This window comes from Pinus tabuliformis, chromosome 4_2, assembly GCF_031772625.1.
Source record: "Pinus tabuliformis cultivar Carrire ecotype Pingquan chromosome 4_2, CPIR1, whole genome shotgun sequence".
Classification (NCBI taxonomy): domain Eukaryota; kingdom Viridiplantae; phylum Streptophyta; class Pinopsida; order Pinales; family Pinaceae; genus Pinus; species Pinus tabuliformis.
This window is the reverse complement of record NC_142304.1, coordinates 820681189-820697734: the sequence shown is the minus strand read 5'-3', so window position 1 is coordinate 820697734 and position 16546 is coordinate 820681189. Positions and strand designations below refer to the sequence as shown.

Here is a 16546-nt window from a genome sequence, read left to right as displayed (position 1 = left end):
CAAGTGAACTTGTGATGACTTCAACATTGTAATCACACACTTAGCATATTTCGACAACATGACGACACTAACCACCGGGACAACATAGAAAAGCATGACCCTCTGTGGGACTGTCTATAGGTGAAAGCGACAAGTGCGACACTTGGGATAGACCTTCGAACGACCATGACAACACTTGCGCGACAGTGCTTATGACTTTGTGTGTGAGTGCAATGGTGAGTGCAACGGATGTTCACATAGCTAAGAGAACCCAAACACACAAAGACAAACCTTCGAAATCACTAGAACCGGATCGCAAGCATGGCATAGAAATCAACATGCCAAAGACGACAGTTGGTCCAACAAGTGAAAGGGAGCAAGACATGTAAAGGAAACACGCGGAATGACTTTCAGTGCTTGCAAACATGCATGTCATTGAAGACAAAATGATATGATGATGATCAACAGTACTTCAAGTTACATTAAGAGATGTACTTCAAAATATGTACTTTACTTACCATACTTGCCCTCCAGATGCTTATGCATCCGACGGAGTTCGCATGCAGTCCTGATCTCTTGTCATAACTCGGTTTCTTGGTATTTCTCCTCAAATCCCTAAGAATCATCTGGCATGTCATCTTTCCTTGTGGTCACTGAGAGATAGATCTGCGCAGTTTCAACGGAAAGTGACCGCTGTCAGGATGAGGCCCTTGGAGGTCCATCTGCGCAGTTTCTGAATGCAAGGCAGATTGGATAATCAAGACAACGCTGCACAGTTTTGGGATGCAAAACACTGCTGCGGGATGAGGCCCTGGGAGGCCCATCTGCGCAGTTCCTAAATGCAAGGGAGACTAGGCAACTGAGGGACAAAACTGCGTAGTTTCTAAATGCAAGGCAGAATGAGGGATGAGGTCCTGAGAGGACACCTCTACGTAGTTTCTGAATGCAAGACAAACTGGGTAGCTGAGGAACAATACTGCGCAGTTTCTGAAGACAGCGGGTTTTGGATGGGGAAGGACACTGGAGGAAACCACTACGTAGTTTTGGATGCCAAGGGAGGCTGGGGTCTCTGCGCATTGCGCAGTTCCAGCAGGCAACGGAAAAGCTTGAGGGTTGTTGTTAGGCCCCTATACTACTAGCGTATCCCCTTATTGTTATTAGTGCAACCCCTTTATTGTATTGTTGTTCCCATGTAGTCCCCATATTGTTATTATTGTGCCCCATAGAAGCCCACTATTGTTAATGTTGTGCCCTTACATTATTATTGTTATGCCGGCTCTGATTATATTGTGACCCCTTAGACTCCTATATATAGAAAGGAGGTCTTGTCATTTGTATCATCCAAGAATTATTCATTTGTGTAATGTAATGGAGGTTTCACCCTCGAAGAGGATGATTTTGAAGTCGTCGATCTATCTCTTCTTTTATTTCGTGAGTTGGTTGCATAACATTTGGTATCCGAGCTTTGGATTCTACGGTTTTGCTACTTCAAACAGGTCATCGTGGCATTTTCGCTATAACTTTGTTTCTATGAAGCTTCAAAAGCTAAGAAAAACCCATTTGAGCCGAAATCGTACTGCACCTCATGTATGAATTTCAGAACTTGGTTCGCTATATTTTCAGAGATATGATCCAAGGAAGTTAGGGTTTTTGCAGGCTCCTAAATCCCATCTCAAACATGTGACCTTGGGAAAATCGTCATAACTTTCTCTCTGAGTATCAGATTCAAATTTCGGAGAAAGTGACTAAAAGAGGATGGATTGTAGTTTGTTGGGTAGCGTTTTGAGGGCCGAAGGTCAAAAAAATGACACATGGTACTTCGTACAAGTTCGCTCTACTGAATGAGTGTATAATCAGGTCATTGTGGGAAATTGGGCATAACTCTTTCTTGGAAAATCCAATCTTGATCAGACTTGTGGGGTTGGAAAGAGGACTCAGAGGGCTATCACAGGTCGAAATTTCAGAACTTGGAGATCCGAAATTATAGAGTTACAATCGTTTCAAGATCGAGATCCTAAAAAAAGAAAAAGATATATGAAGAAGTTTGATGGCAAGGATCCAGTAATTTGGATACTACAAATGGAATAATATTTTGATCTACATGAAGTGCAACCGTTACAAAAGGTACGTATTGCATCTTTATATTTAGAACCAAATCAGTTTGTATGGTATCGATGGCTTTTCTCTCATAAACAAATTGTCACTTGATCAATTTTTACGGAGGAAATGATAGCACATTATGAGGATACAAAGAGAAACACCTTCTTTAGCCAATTGATAAATCTCAAACAAAAGGGTTCAATGGCAAAGAACATTGAGGACTTCCAAAAATTGAATATAAGGGTAAATGATATTTCAAAGAAGCAGAGGATTGATGTCTTCATAGAGACTTTAAAGGATAACATTCAACACGTGGTTCATCCTTGGGAACCCAATTCATTGGAAAAGGCATTCAGGTTGGAAAGAAATATTGAAAGCAAAATTATGGCAACAAGGAATCCTACCACTCACAACTATAAAAATGGAAGTGTTGTTGCTCCTAGCCTTCCACAACCTACAAGGTTGACACCACAACAATTGGAAGAAAAAAGAGAAAACGGACTTTGTTACAGTTGTGATAACAAATACACTAAAGGTCATAAGTGTGCTAAGAAGAAATTATTTTACATAGATTGTGAAGAGGAGGAAGAAAAGGATCAAGAAACGTCAAAGGAAGAGGATATACACCAAGAACCAACCCCAAAGAAAGAAGAAATGAATCCGACCATATCTTGTAGTGCATTGGCAAGAATTACCACTCCTCAAACTCTCAAGATAGATGGACAAACGGAGATAGTGAACAAATGTTTGGAAGGATATCTTCGTTGCTTTGTATCTGATAAACAAACACAATGGGTCAAGTGGTTACCTCTGGTTGAATGGTGGTATAATGCTTCAGCAAAAATGACCCCATTTATGGCACTTTATGGATATCATACACCATCCATCACATCATCTTTAAGAGAAAATTCTAAGGTTCAAGCAATGGAAGATCACATCAAGCATCAACAACAATTTCTCCAACTCTTAAAGGATAACCTCACTTTGGCACAGAATCAAATGAAACAACAGGCAGATCAACATTACAGCAAAAGAAGTTTTGATATAGGCGACTGGGTATTTTTACGACTACAACCATACAAACAAATGTCCCTCAAGCAAGCTAAGAAGGATAATAAATTATCACCAAAGTACTATGGTCCTTACAAGGTGTTGCAAAAGATTGGTACTATGGCATACAAATTGGAGCTTCTTGCATCTTCTCGAGTGCACCCAATTTTCCATGTTTCATGCTTAAAGAAGGCTATAGATGACAAGCTCCCAGTTCAAACAATATTGTTGGAACTTGACGAGAAAGAAAAAATCATATTGGAACCTGAAGCAGTCATGGAAATAAAAACCCGACAGCTATGAAATCGATTAATTTTAGAGTATCTCATCAAGTGGAAGAACTTACCCGCTAAAGATTCCACATGGGAGGACGAGAAGTTTATATAGAAGCATCCAGAACTACTCAAGCGTCGAGGACAACACTTTTTTGAAGGGGAGGGGCATGTTAGGTCCCTATACTACTAGTGTAGCTCCTTATTGTTATTAGTGCAACCCCCTTACTGTATTGTTGTTCCCATGTAGCCCCCATATTGTGATTATTGTGACCCATAGAAGCCCACTATTGTTATTGTTGTGCCCTTACAATATTATTGTTATGTAGGCTTTGATTATATTGTAACCCTTAAGCCTCCTATATATAGAAAGGAGGTCTTGTCATTTATATCATCCAGGAATTGTTCATTTGTGTAATGTAAAGGAGGTTTCCTCCTCAAAGAGGCTTATTTTGAAGTCATTGATCTATCTCTTCTTCTATTTTGTGAGCTGGTTGCATAACAGTTGCAGAAGCGAAGTGTGCAGTTCCGGAAAGTTGGATGAGGCTAGGTTGCTCGGGAAACTGGCTAAGTGTGAGATCAATGAAATTGATGTAAACAATGATAGAACTTGACTATGATCACACACTTTAACACTTAGTGATACAACATAGACCATCCAGAACATATAAGACATACTCTGCTTGATGCAACAACCTTCGTGACAAGAGTGCGTGAAGTGAGTGTAAAACATGTCTATGTAATGAGAACAACCATACGCACGAAATTTCCCCTTGAAGCAGAATAACATTCCCTTTGCATGAAAAAAAATAATCCATATGCCCAATGATGACACACGCTGCATAAAGATGAGAACGTGAACAACTCTTAAGATCAAGGAGGGGGGCTTGAAATCATCAACATACCAATAATTGACCAAGGAACGATCTATCACAGGTTCCATGGTAGGCTCTGAAATTTGCATATGAGCCAAAATTTTGGAGGGTGGTTGTAGCCGCTACAACAAATTCATATGTTAGACTTCTACTTAGATTTAATGCAAACCCTAGATTCCATTCATGAGACGCTAAGCCTTAGATGACAACAATAAAAAACAATCATAACAAGTTTTTAATAATGTGACCAACTTCTACTACGGTTTGTTGTAAACCCTAGATTTTATCATCATAATGGAAACAACATCACCATATCCTAGAATATCAAACTTCTACTAGGGCTTAGTTACAAACCCCAAAACTTTATCAACAATTTTGGTTAGCACATATATCTAGGATTTCATAATCATGCACAAGCATATCACAATAATATCCATTAGGTAAACCTAAGACACAAATATTAATACATTTAAAGTCAAACATATAACAATTTCGATTAGGCTAGGGATTTTGATCAGAGAAACAAACATACACCTAGGGTTTGTTAGTTTTTGTAGCATAGGATGTGTTCAAGACATGAAATTTGGTGGAGAGGCTAGAATACATGTATTCTCCAAATCCCAGAAATTGATTCTGGAAATTCCACCTAGAGACAACTTAATTAAAATAATTAATCTTTTTTTAATGGTTCCTAAGTCTAAACTTAGGAAAACTGATTAATTAAAGGGTATTAATTAATTCATGGTGAGAATCTTCTAAAAGAAGACATGGATCGAGTTTTAGTTAATTTTAGCCATCGATTATGTTTTAATCTTGGTCGTTGATGTCTCAACGAGAGATTATAAGAATTTGATTTTGTTGGGAGATCGATCTCTAGAGTAGCATCATTCAGTTGCCGGAGGTGATTCAGTGAGATCGAAGCAATGAGAGAGGGGCAGGGATAGTAAAGCCGGAGGGAGATTTTCCAGTCCAGTGAGTGCATAGTAGAGAGGCAGTGAGTGCCACAGAGAGGCAGTGCCGTGCTTCAGAGGGGAGTCTGTATTTTGCTGGGGAGAAGGAGTGATTCAGTGCCATAAGCTGGAGTGGGAGCCCGGAGGCCAGGAGAATCGAGCTTCCAAACAACAGCTAATCAATTAGCGAGAGAGACGTTGGTCCGAGTTGTGTGACGCAACATTGCGTAGGCTGACACAGGGACTACATAGAGGCAACAGAGAGTAGCTCATCTTGAGCCAAGGTCAATGTCAGATCATTGGTGGGAGTGAGATTTTTCTCACTACACTTTCAATCAGTCACTTATCTGTATAGATTGCTAGATTTGAGCATCCATAGTTTTGTACTCAGATTTACTACTACATAATCATTAAAACCCTCAGCTGCTACACCGGTTTTCCAGAGTTAGGTTTTTTGTGGACTTAGTCCAAAAATAACTGTGTACTTGTGTATGTGTGCATCTATTCTTACAACATTATTTTTCTTCCACAATATTGTATTTGTGAAGGCTTTAGTGTATTAGTTTTGATATTTACAGTAGGATGCAGTAAATAATTTGTTCAGTTCATTTAACAAATAGAACTTAATCAATTACTGCAGTAGGATTCCAGATTTCGGAATTTTCACAGGGTTCCATTCCCAGGAGCTAACTCTTGATACATAAGGGTTTTACTCATAAACCCTAATTTACCAAAACCTCAAGGTCTAGGAACACATTACCATCCAACCCTAAAGGACTAGGGTTTCCATAACAATAAACATGACATTACCATCAAAAACCCAAACATCAAAATAATAGTATTTTCTAGGTTTCATTAGTAACCCTAAGTAGACTAGGGTTTTCACATTATTATTGACATACCCTTAGGTTAGAGTTTTACAGAGAACCTATTAGGGTTCCATAAACATAATGATTTTAATGAGGGTAGATTCAATCTGATGATTAATCTCCCAAACAAGAATCTCTATGATTCAAAGGTCCTAGACATAACACTTATTAGTAATGTCAAGCAAATTCCTTAAAATGAATGAGTATACCTTTATAATGAAGAGAAACAAAAATTATAGTTGAAGACATACCTTTGAGTTAAGACAAACCTTATAGGACATTAATTCCAATAAAGCTTCTATGCTTTGTCTTGTGATGTCTTGTTCATAGCCCTTGAGCATATCAGCAAGCTTTTCCTAAACAAGGAAAATATAAAAGGAAATGTTATTAACATCTAGTATAAACACATCTAGATGGGAAAAGGAAAATCAAATATAAGGATAATACACTGAGTAAGATACTTATCTTTGGAAAATGGTGAGGACTCCCTCTTAATCCAATCTCGAGGGATACCTATAATCTTAACAAAACAATTCAACAATGTTTTTCCAAAGAATGTTAAACCTATAAGTTCTAGAAATCAATTAACAAAATAATTCAAAAACTTAGAGTGGAAGGATAGAGTCCCTAGCAAATAAGTATTTGACTTAGGATTCTTCTTTCTTGTTCTTCTTTGGAGGTCCTTCATCAACAATATTTGCATATTCTCTTTCTCTCTTCTTGTCCCTTGGATTCTCAGGACAATCTCTTTTATAGTGACCCACTTGTGACAATTGCAGCATTCGATTTTGGATATGTCTATCTTCCTTCTAGGCCCTTTAGACTTCTTGAATGGTCCTTTGTTCTTGTGATGAGTGGAGTATGCATTGCAAACTTTTTCTTCTTCATTCTCCTTGTTGCTACTAGAGAAATTCTGACTTCTTCTTGATTGCATGCATTCCATAGTTGTTCGAACGTAGGAATCTCCTTCCAGCTATTGAGACTAATGAGAAGGCACTCCATGATGTTGGTAAACCTAGAAGTGCAGTGATTACAAGCTCTTTCTCCGATACGATCTCATCAATTGCCTAGAGTTCATCTCATAATCTAGCTATCCTCACAAAGAAGGATGCCACAATGTCTTCCTCCTTTGTCATCTTTATAGATCTTAGTTCAATTTTAAGACTTGCTATTTGACCAAGATTCTTGATAGTGAATAATTTGGATAATGCCTCATACATCTCTTGAGCAGAGTCTATGTTGGACATATAGGGGATGAGGTTATCCTTTATTCCATCCACCATTAGTTTCATGGCCAATATTTTTTTTCCCTCAACTTTGCCTTTTCTGCATCACTTGACTCATTAGTAGGCTCCTTTACTTTCCCTTGACTAGATCCAAAACTTTATTCTTCTCAAGGATGAGGTCTATCCTCTTCTTCCATGCCCTATAGTTGGAAGCTCATTCTAATTTGTTTTCTCCCTTCATTGAGTTAAACATTGTCCTTGAAGACGATAGACTTTACTTCTTATATGATCCTTTTGATGACCCTTATTCAAAGCTTCTTAAAACTCCTTATTCTCCTTTCAATAGATCTTTGAGCTTCCTTTTTCCCTTCTTCACCTTAGCTCTAATACCATGTTAGAAAATCAGAAAAGCGGAAAGATTTTCTTTATATTGATAATTACTTGTGATGTTCTTATGTTTTCTTATGTTCCTCTTCTATTTTTAGTTTATCAAGCAATTATCCAAACAATGGCACAAAGATCACAAACACCAGATGTAGGCGGACAGCCAAGGAAAAACCCCTGTCTAGGACAAAACCCTGCCAACAACTCTTCCTTAATAACTTCATGAGATAATCCAAGACTCTTGACCTTGACAAAGACTTCCTCCACACCAAGTCAGCCCTTTCAGCAACAACGACTTCAACTTAGCAACTTCGACTTGGTAGCAACAACTTCGACCTAGCAACTTCGAATTAGCAGCGACAACTTCGACCCAACAGTTAGCCCAAGAAAAACTTTGACCTAGCGGTTAGACTTCGATCTAGCAGCAACACTTCGACGCTCCAGTAGTAGACCATAAAATCCATATGTGTGAGAGAGAGATGACCCAAAAACTTTGATCTTATCCTTTCCAGTAATTCTCCTTCTCCTCTTGGAATTTCGCACTTTTTCTGCCTCCTCCTCTTGGATATCGAACTTGTGTGAGACTGTGTCCAAATGAATTCGAACTGCTTCAATATATACCCTTTTGGTGAGGTCGAATTACTTTGTTTGAGGGCGACTTGGTGTGGAGGTGACAAATACCTTATTTGACTAAATAATAATTCTATTTACATGATTCAAAAGCCCAAGAAGGGTCTCTTTAAATGGACAATGACTCTAATGATTCAATATAAATCCTAGAAGTCCTCAATTGGGACTTTGACCTAAAACATGATGACCCGAGCATGAAATCAATGGTTTAATAAGTCATAATAATAAAAATAACAAATTATTTTTCTTTCTTTTGATAAATTCATTTCATTATGACTTGAATACAATCATAAAAGACCAAACCTAGTTACTTTCTTCAATAGGGGTTGCTAACTGTTTAGCCTAAAGAGATGACGAGAGAGAAATTTCTCCTATGGGGTCACCCACTTTTGGTGGGTAACAAAGCCCATAGAAAAATAATTATTTTTTGCAACATGACCTTTATCATTTGTTAGCCTTTCTTTGCAATTATGGAATAAGCCATAATCTTCATATGAATATCATTGTTTGCCAAAACACAATATTCACAGTTTACAACTAGTTTTTCATCATCAAAAGTTAATACCAACCTCCGTAAAATATATCTCAAATATGTATTGTATGAACTTTTACTTGTCTATAATACATACATTTTCAACTTCCCAAAATATGGCATATATTCCAAGGCCAACGCACCAAATTGTTGCAATTTAATGTTGAATGATTTACATATTTAAGAAGACAGTTATTTTCTGCATTTCAATATTTAAACTATCAAAACAGCAGTTCTTACATCACCTCAGCATTTCTCTGTTTGTATCTATGCAATGTCACACAAAACAACCATGGTCCAATCAAAAGCAACAAAGTATGTAAGCTCATTTATCGAATTTAAAAGAAGGTTTACAGCACTCATGTTCTCACCATCTATAATGACAGACCCCTGCAATTGCTTCCGCTGACCATATATTAGCCCGAAAGGTAGGTGATCATACACATCAGTAACAACAGACCTGAGAAGCGCAAAGACTAATTTTAGAAGGATATAAAAGTGGTAGAAATAAAGGCTAGTATCTTTGCTTACTGTCAGTTCCCATTTGAATCTGGAAGATTATCCAGAAAGTTGAAACACCAAAGTGACCAGACGCTAAAGCTTTGTAATCCACCCCCTCCCTACTGAAAAATCTCTTTTATTAAAACAATGTAACAATATCACACTTACTAACATTGACATGTGCAACATTTATGCATCCAAGCATTTTACAAGAAGAAAGAAAATAAGAAAATACCTTGAAAACACACCGACTCATACAGCATTCAGCATATAAACCATGGCTTTAGTTGCCGATTTTCGTACTACAAAATCCAACATGTACATCTTGAGTATCATAGACAAAGTATATTTAGCAAGGCAAGGGCTGAAGGGCCCAGTTAATAGCTACATCATCACAGAGGATTGGAAACCCCTAGTGACTTTATGTGTTGAACTACTTCCTTCGTATGGCAACTACAAGAGAACTATTATCCCAAGCTAATATTGTCTTCACATCTCTAGAATTGTACTAATGCTTATGTCCATTTCATTTAGATTTGTGAGTTGGGAAGAAATAAGCACTCTGCATATTTTAACATTCAACTTGTAGCATATTTCAGGCCACCTAGACTTTATTTTATTGTCTATATGAGATTACATAGTTAATATCTCCCTTTTTTGAGAAATGGGGCTCATAACCTGCACAAAGAAGCACTGGGGATAAATGAAATTAACTTTTCTGAGTCTGATTTAATTTTTTGTTGTTTAAGACTTACCATTCCAATGCTCCTAAATATTTGTCAATAATGTATGTTGATACTGATTTGGCAGTCTTGGTTCTACATATGGATGACTCGATCAGAACGTTGATCCATTTTCTGTTTGAATCCTGCTGCATGCTCTAATGGAACCGAAGCGCCGAAGTTTTATTGTTCTTCCTGGTGTATATCTTTCAATTTTGGGGGCTCTTACTGCAACTCCGATTATTACCCAAAATTGTCACTGAAGCTTTTTCGCTGTTAAGAACATGACGCATAACTGTGCATCTATAAACGAAACGCCCTTGTTCCCGATCGATTTGAGGAACCGATTGAATGTGAGCTCTTGATAAGAACCAATGGAGTGGGTTGTCTATAGAGATATAAGTGCAGTTCTCCGGAAATTTGAGGCAATTTCAGTTATCGATGTAGGTTCAAATTGAACTTACATATATCTATTATCTACACTATACAAACTGCACTCGTGCGACATTACAAATCCTAGATTTACTAATAGTTCGCTTCATAAAATTCCGTCATTGCAGCCGCATATGATACATCCATCGATATCGCTCAGATCTAAGACTTTTGTTTACTATTAAGTCACGAATATTGTATAGATACATCACAGTGTTATACGAGGAGCTGTTCTCGAAGGTAGGGGATAGATTCCCCACACCCCTAAGATGTGCGTATTCTCAGGGAGCGTTTCTCCATGTCCCTTTTTGGGATGAATATCTTCAAAAAGCAATATTATGCCATGCTTTTTTTTAATTAAAACCAGAAAAACAATATAAGAATGGATATAAATTTAATGGCGTTTCTTCATGTTTTATATATTTCCTTTCATTTCATTTTTAATCGGAACAGCTTATTGCCGAGGTTTGTGCTAAAACAAAAATATATATTCTGACTTAAAAAGAGAAATGCACTGGAGTATCAATGTGTGTCATGCTCCTGAACCTGAATATGTACAGGGTAATGTTCATCTTATACTCAGGATGGGTTATCTATAGATATATAACTAATAAATAAATTAATTAATTAATTTATATGAAGAGGGATTTAATAAGACATGTATTCATCTTCGTGAAAGAGTAACGCAATATACGTCTTGTTCAAGATTATGAAAATCATTCTGGGAAAACTTTAGAACAGTTTCCTCCTAACATGCATGTAGCCCCCGGGATAATCAGATTACACTAAAGAATTACAAAAAATTCAATTCCAATTGCAACAATATAGTGGTCAGCTGAGCCGAAATGAGCAATGCATCCTTGTATACCCCACACGGAGCTGCCAGGTTCCCTGTGAAGGACCCTACTCTAGTGAATTCAATTGATGATGAGTAGCCACAAGGCATCCCTGTTTTTACATTTTGAATGCTTTAGTCCCATAGTTTTAGACTTATTACCAGTTATATTTATAGTTATTTAGAGAATAGGAAGTATAAAGACTCTCATGTTTATATATTATTTTTTTGCTTATGGATGGCATATTTTGCAGTTAGGTGGCCAACATACCTGGTTTCCCTATGGGCAAATTGAGATCATCTAACTTTCAAACATATGGATGTTACCTACTTTATTTTAGAAAATTAATAGAAAAGTACAACCAAGCTTACAAAAAAAATAAGACATGTGTTAAATATTTAAAAAAATCTAATAAAATATATGCTATGTGCCAAATATTTAAAATAGCATAATAAATAGAGCATACACAATATACATAGGATGTAAATGTGAAGAGTAGCTTTCAAAGAAATAATAGAGATGAATTACACAAGAGTTTCTTATTTTCATATGAGGCACTCTCGAGCCTAGTATGGAAGAGATGCTAACATTTTGACTGGGCCAAACTACATCAAAATAAAATAATAATTAAAATAAAATTGAGTTAAAATAATAAATTTACCATTGGTAGATTTTGGGCTCCAACCATGGTATTGCCAATAGTATTAGGTAAGAAGAAATACTACTAGAACCATCCTTAACTCTATTTAGCAAGGGTCAAGAGGGATCAAATCTCTTGACATGCAAACCTCTTTTACAATGAAAAGAGATTTGATCCCTATGAATGCTTGGTAGATCCGAAGTTAAGATGGATCTAAACTCCTATCAATCGGGAGTTAAGATGGATGTATCAATCTGGAGACAGATATCAACACAAGTTAAGTGGTGTGTCATTCAATGTTTTAGAGAATGCAAATGATTGTAATTCAAATCGCCACATTCCCATGGTTAATCTTTATTATTTAGTATAGTGATTGCAAGTAGAGACCACTAAGGCATTACCTTGAGTGGTGATGCTCATTTATTATTTGACCTAATTTTAGATAAATGATTACAAAAATTTGACCTACATCTTTTCAACTTTTGAATTGTGAATATTGATTACTATAGTATGTTATATCTTTATTATATAACTCAGTATGAGGGAGATGTTGTCACTTAGTTCTAAATCACATTGCATTAAAAATAAAAATAAAAAGGTAAACTCAATTAAAAATAATATTTAAAAAATTACAAATAAGTTCATGTGCACATGTATTAACCTAATTCCTTTGGTAAAGCATGATCTTAGGGCAAAGATTTCTCCATGTTTGGAGAAGCAGAAGACCTCATAAAGGAGATTGGGCTCTTTGAAGTGAGCTCATGAAATAAAAAGCTATTGAGTGGGGAGGGATGGAATATACTTCTATATATATACACAATGTCTAAATACTGTAGCACTTGAGAGTATGTATCTTACATTTACATTAATCACCTTAATTCTCTTGTGGTTTATTTCCAAGTTATGAATTGTCGCTTGAAAATGGTTGAACAACCTTGTCCCTCCTAATACTTGTCTTACATATACAATACATAAGTTAATTATTTTAGGGTTTTGTTCCAACTTATGCATTGAGGAGTGGAAGATATTAAAAAATCAAGACAATGATGATAGTAGAATATTGATATATATCACTCCTAGGGTAATCTTTCTAATCACACAAAAGATATCAATAAACGGTTAAATTATTACTATTAATAATAAGATACATTTCCTGAAATTTATTTGCCATGATCATGGACCGTCTTTCTAATCACACATCACACAAAATATAGCAACGAAAGGTTAAATTCTTACAATTAGTAATAAGATACATCTCCTAGAATTTATTTCCATGATCATGGACTTTATGGTTAAGGAAATAAAAGCTAGGAAAAATTATTTTACTACGATGAGCATTTATTTATTACAACTAAAAGTATTACAATATTATAAGTTGTTTCTTAAATAAATGTAGCTTAAGAAAAATAAAAGAAAATAAATATTAATAGTTAAATATTGAAAGAATATTATAACATGCAGTTTAAAAACTAATCTAGAATCATTTAATTTTAGACTTGTTAAATAAATTGAAAGATCAAATCCATGTTTTCAAATTTAATATATATGGAAAATTTGAAATCTCACCACTTAATATATTAAAAGATAAAATAAACTTAGATTAATTTATTATATTGCATATAATAATATATATTATTGATAGGCCGTGGGGGTTTGGTCTAGTGTTAAGCGGACGATTTGCTAAGTCCTTCGTACAGCTATGCAGGTCACGCGTTCAAACCCCAAGATGTTCAAGGAGTTGCAGCTGCCGATTCCTCTAGTAAAAAAAGATATTATTGATAAATTGTTATACTTAATATATTAAAAAATAAAATAAATTTAGATTAATTTATTATATTGCATGTAATAATATATATTATTGATACATTGTTATTGTATAATGGGAAAGTTTATCATAAATTAATAGTCAAACTAGTAGTGATGACAAGTATTACTGGCTACTATGAGCAAATATAAGTTGACTCATCACAATTATTGAAAGAAAACCCCACAACTTGAAATTACCCATCAGCAGTTGTAAGAGAACAAGTTTCACACATTTTTGGATCTCCACTCCCGTGTTTCCGAGCATTTGTTTGTCACAAAAAAAAAATTAAAAACCTAGACAATCTGTTTGCATGAAGAGCACCTAGGAATCCAAGAAACTAAAAATTTAGGCCAAATTTTCAGCTGGGATGACTACAAGTCTATGAAGTGCACTATGGAAACCTTCTCTCTTCCCTATCTCACACATAAAGCGTTTGCAAAATGAGGAGGCAGATAAACTATAAAAAAAGATTTGCAATCTTCATACGATATGTGGCATCTGAGCATCTCTGTTGATTCCATTACATACTATGCACATCCCTTCACAATGCTGGGCATATAGTGTTGACAAAAATCTGGTATGTTTCAAGATCTCGATCAAAATTTCTATCTCATGACAAGGTATTTTGTTTTCTGTTTATATAGTGTTGACAAAAATCTGGTATGTTTCAAGATCTCGATCAAAATTTCTATCTCATGACAAGGTATTTTGTCTTCTGTTTATATTATTGACTGAACATCACTGAGCAGCTATGAGCAATCTACAAAAATAAGTATATACTGGAAAAAACCATCAGAGTTTTTATTTTTGTATGTTGCTATCTTCCTGGCAATGCACCTACTGGACAGAATATATAATCAATCTCTACAGAATGTACAGTTTATCTTTCTGTTATAATAATATATATACAGCTTTTTCTCCTCAAAAAAGTCTATGAAATTTACTTGGGGTATCAAAATCAAAGTTACCAAGGTGGAATTCGAATTAAGTTTACTCACAGGTATTAAAATCAGAGTTACCAAACTGGAATTCGAATTAAGTTACCCACGCGGTATTAAATTCAGATTTTTTCAAAACTAAAAAGCACAATTATATTATATTGAGACAATATAAAAGTAACAGATAGTACATCATAAAGCTTACAGAAGCTGGATTTCGAATTTTGTTCGACAGGGAAATAATTTTAATAGAAAAACTCAATACTAAAAATTTCTGCACTATACATATTAAATGTCATCGATTTTCCTTTTAAATACCAAAATGCATTCGATTTCATTCTTAATTACTACCTTGATGTTGAAATTCATCAAATCAATCATATGCTGGGTCGATTTATCATATGAAGGTATTCCCATCCCCCATAAACTCCTTGTTACAGCATAAAATAGCATATGCTGGGCACTATCACATTATCTCTAATCCCGGTTATCGTTGGGTGTGTTGAAACTTGAAAGTACAGATATGTCTCCTTAATGGCACTGATTTTTCTATCTATTCTTAGCTATCCATGAAATTATGGGCAAAAACCCGGCAACCAACGGTAAGATGTTCGGATATTAACTGTTTCAGAAGTGATCACATGAATGTGAAATGGTCAGGATCGTAAGGCCCAATTAACTTACTGGAATTCGGCTCACCAGGCATTACCAGTTTCAGAGGTCATCGCAGAGCACATGGATGTCGAAATTAGGATTGTCAGGCCCGGAAAGCAGCTGGAAGTATAATTTTCGGGTGGACATTATCGAAAGCAAAGCATATAAAAATTGGAATCGGATTGTATCATTATCAATGGGAATAATTCGGCGTATCATCGTATAGGTGCGCCTAATTAGCATGATCACTGATCTACAGCATTTCCGAATTAAATAAAAGGAAAATAAAATCTAAGAAACAAAACACATTTCCAAGAACGAACAAATTATGCAAAAACAAAACACATTTCTAAGAACGAACAAATTATGCAAAATCTTCTCACCTGACAGGGAAACCAGACCGCAAGTAACACTCGGCGAAAAGCACAGCCTCCCACATCTCCCCGGCCTCCTCCTGCAGAAAGAAGTACCACAACCTCTCTTCCGCCACCATTGACCGCCATGCCCTGCAAACCAAAGCGACCATCGCGGAATCCTTGGGGCCGAGGCGCTTCAATATAAGCAAGAATATATCCGGGGTCAATTTCTCTACAGGGACAACGATGCAACGGTCCAAACCAGCGTTATTTTGAGAAGAAGATGGACATTTTGTCACTGATTTCCAAATCCTGCGCAGTAGCGTTGCCATTAGAAAACTTTCGCCTGAAACTACGATTGTGCTGAATGGCCTCTTTACCGAACACTAGTAAAATTCACGCTGTGTCTGGAAATTGGAGGTAACAAATGAGGATCCCTAGGGTTTAACCACGTTTACGAGTCTCGCAGCATCTGGAGGCATTACCAATAGGGGTGGTGGCATGAATTTTTTATACAGTGTGGATGTGTGATGTTGAACATGGTTGGTAGGGTCTCTTATTTCATGGATCATAGAAAAGTAAATGCTGTTTGACATGTAAGTCAGATATCGAACAAGGTAGATAGCTTCCACCCTCTCACTAACAGCAAGCGAATCCAGATAGCAGCCTGAAGAGAGAGGACGAAAGCTATATGCATTGCATGTCAGGGAGCGTTTACTTTTCTATAGTCTATAGTCTATGAAATAGAAGTTTCCCTGATGAGAACCTGTTAGAGAAGTCTCCTGACAAGGAA

At 36.2% G+C, this 16546-nt stretch overlaps 1 protein-coding gene across 4 annotated transcripts in view; it reads right to left on the bottom strand.

Moving 5' to 3' along the window:
* The window catches only part of LOC149172188 (actin-related protein 8-like), a 593626-nt gene extending 577326 nt beyond the window's left edge, over window positions 1–16300 (bottom strand). For 3 of the 4 annotated variants that reach the window (XM_089424239.1, XM_089424240.1, XM_089424242.1), the window contains exons 1-2: window positions 15781–16300; window positions 9239–9327 (exon numbers count right to left, since the gene is read on the bottom strand). In XM_089424239.1, coding sequence (XP_089280365.1) covers window positions 9239–9327; window positions 15781–16085 — 394 coding nt within the window. In that variant the 5' untranslated portion in view covers window positions 16086–16300. Of the gene's footprint in view, window positions 1–9238; window positions 9328–10123; window positions 10840–15780 lie in introns of those variants that run through there. The other variant, XM_089424241.1, reaches the window with a different exon arrangement.
* Between the last annotated feature and the right edge of the window lie 246 nt (window positions 16301–16546).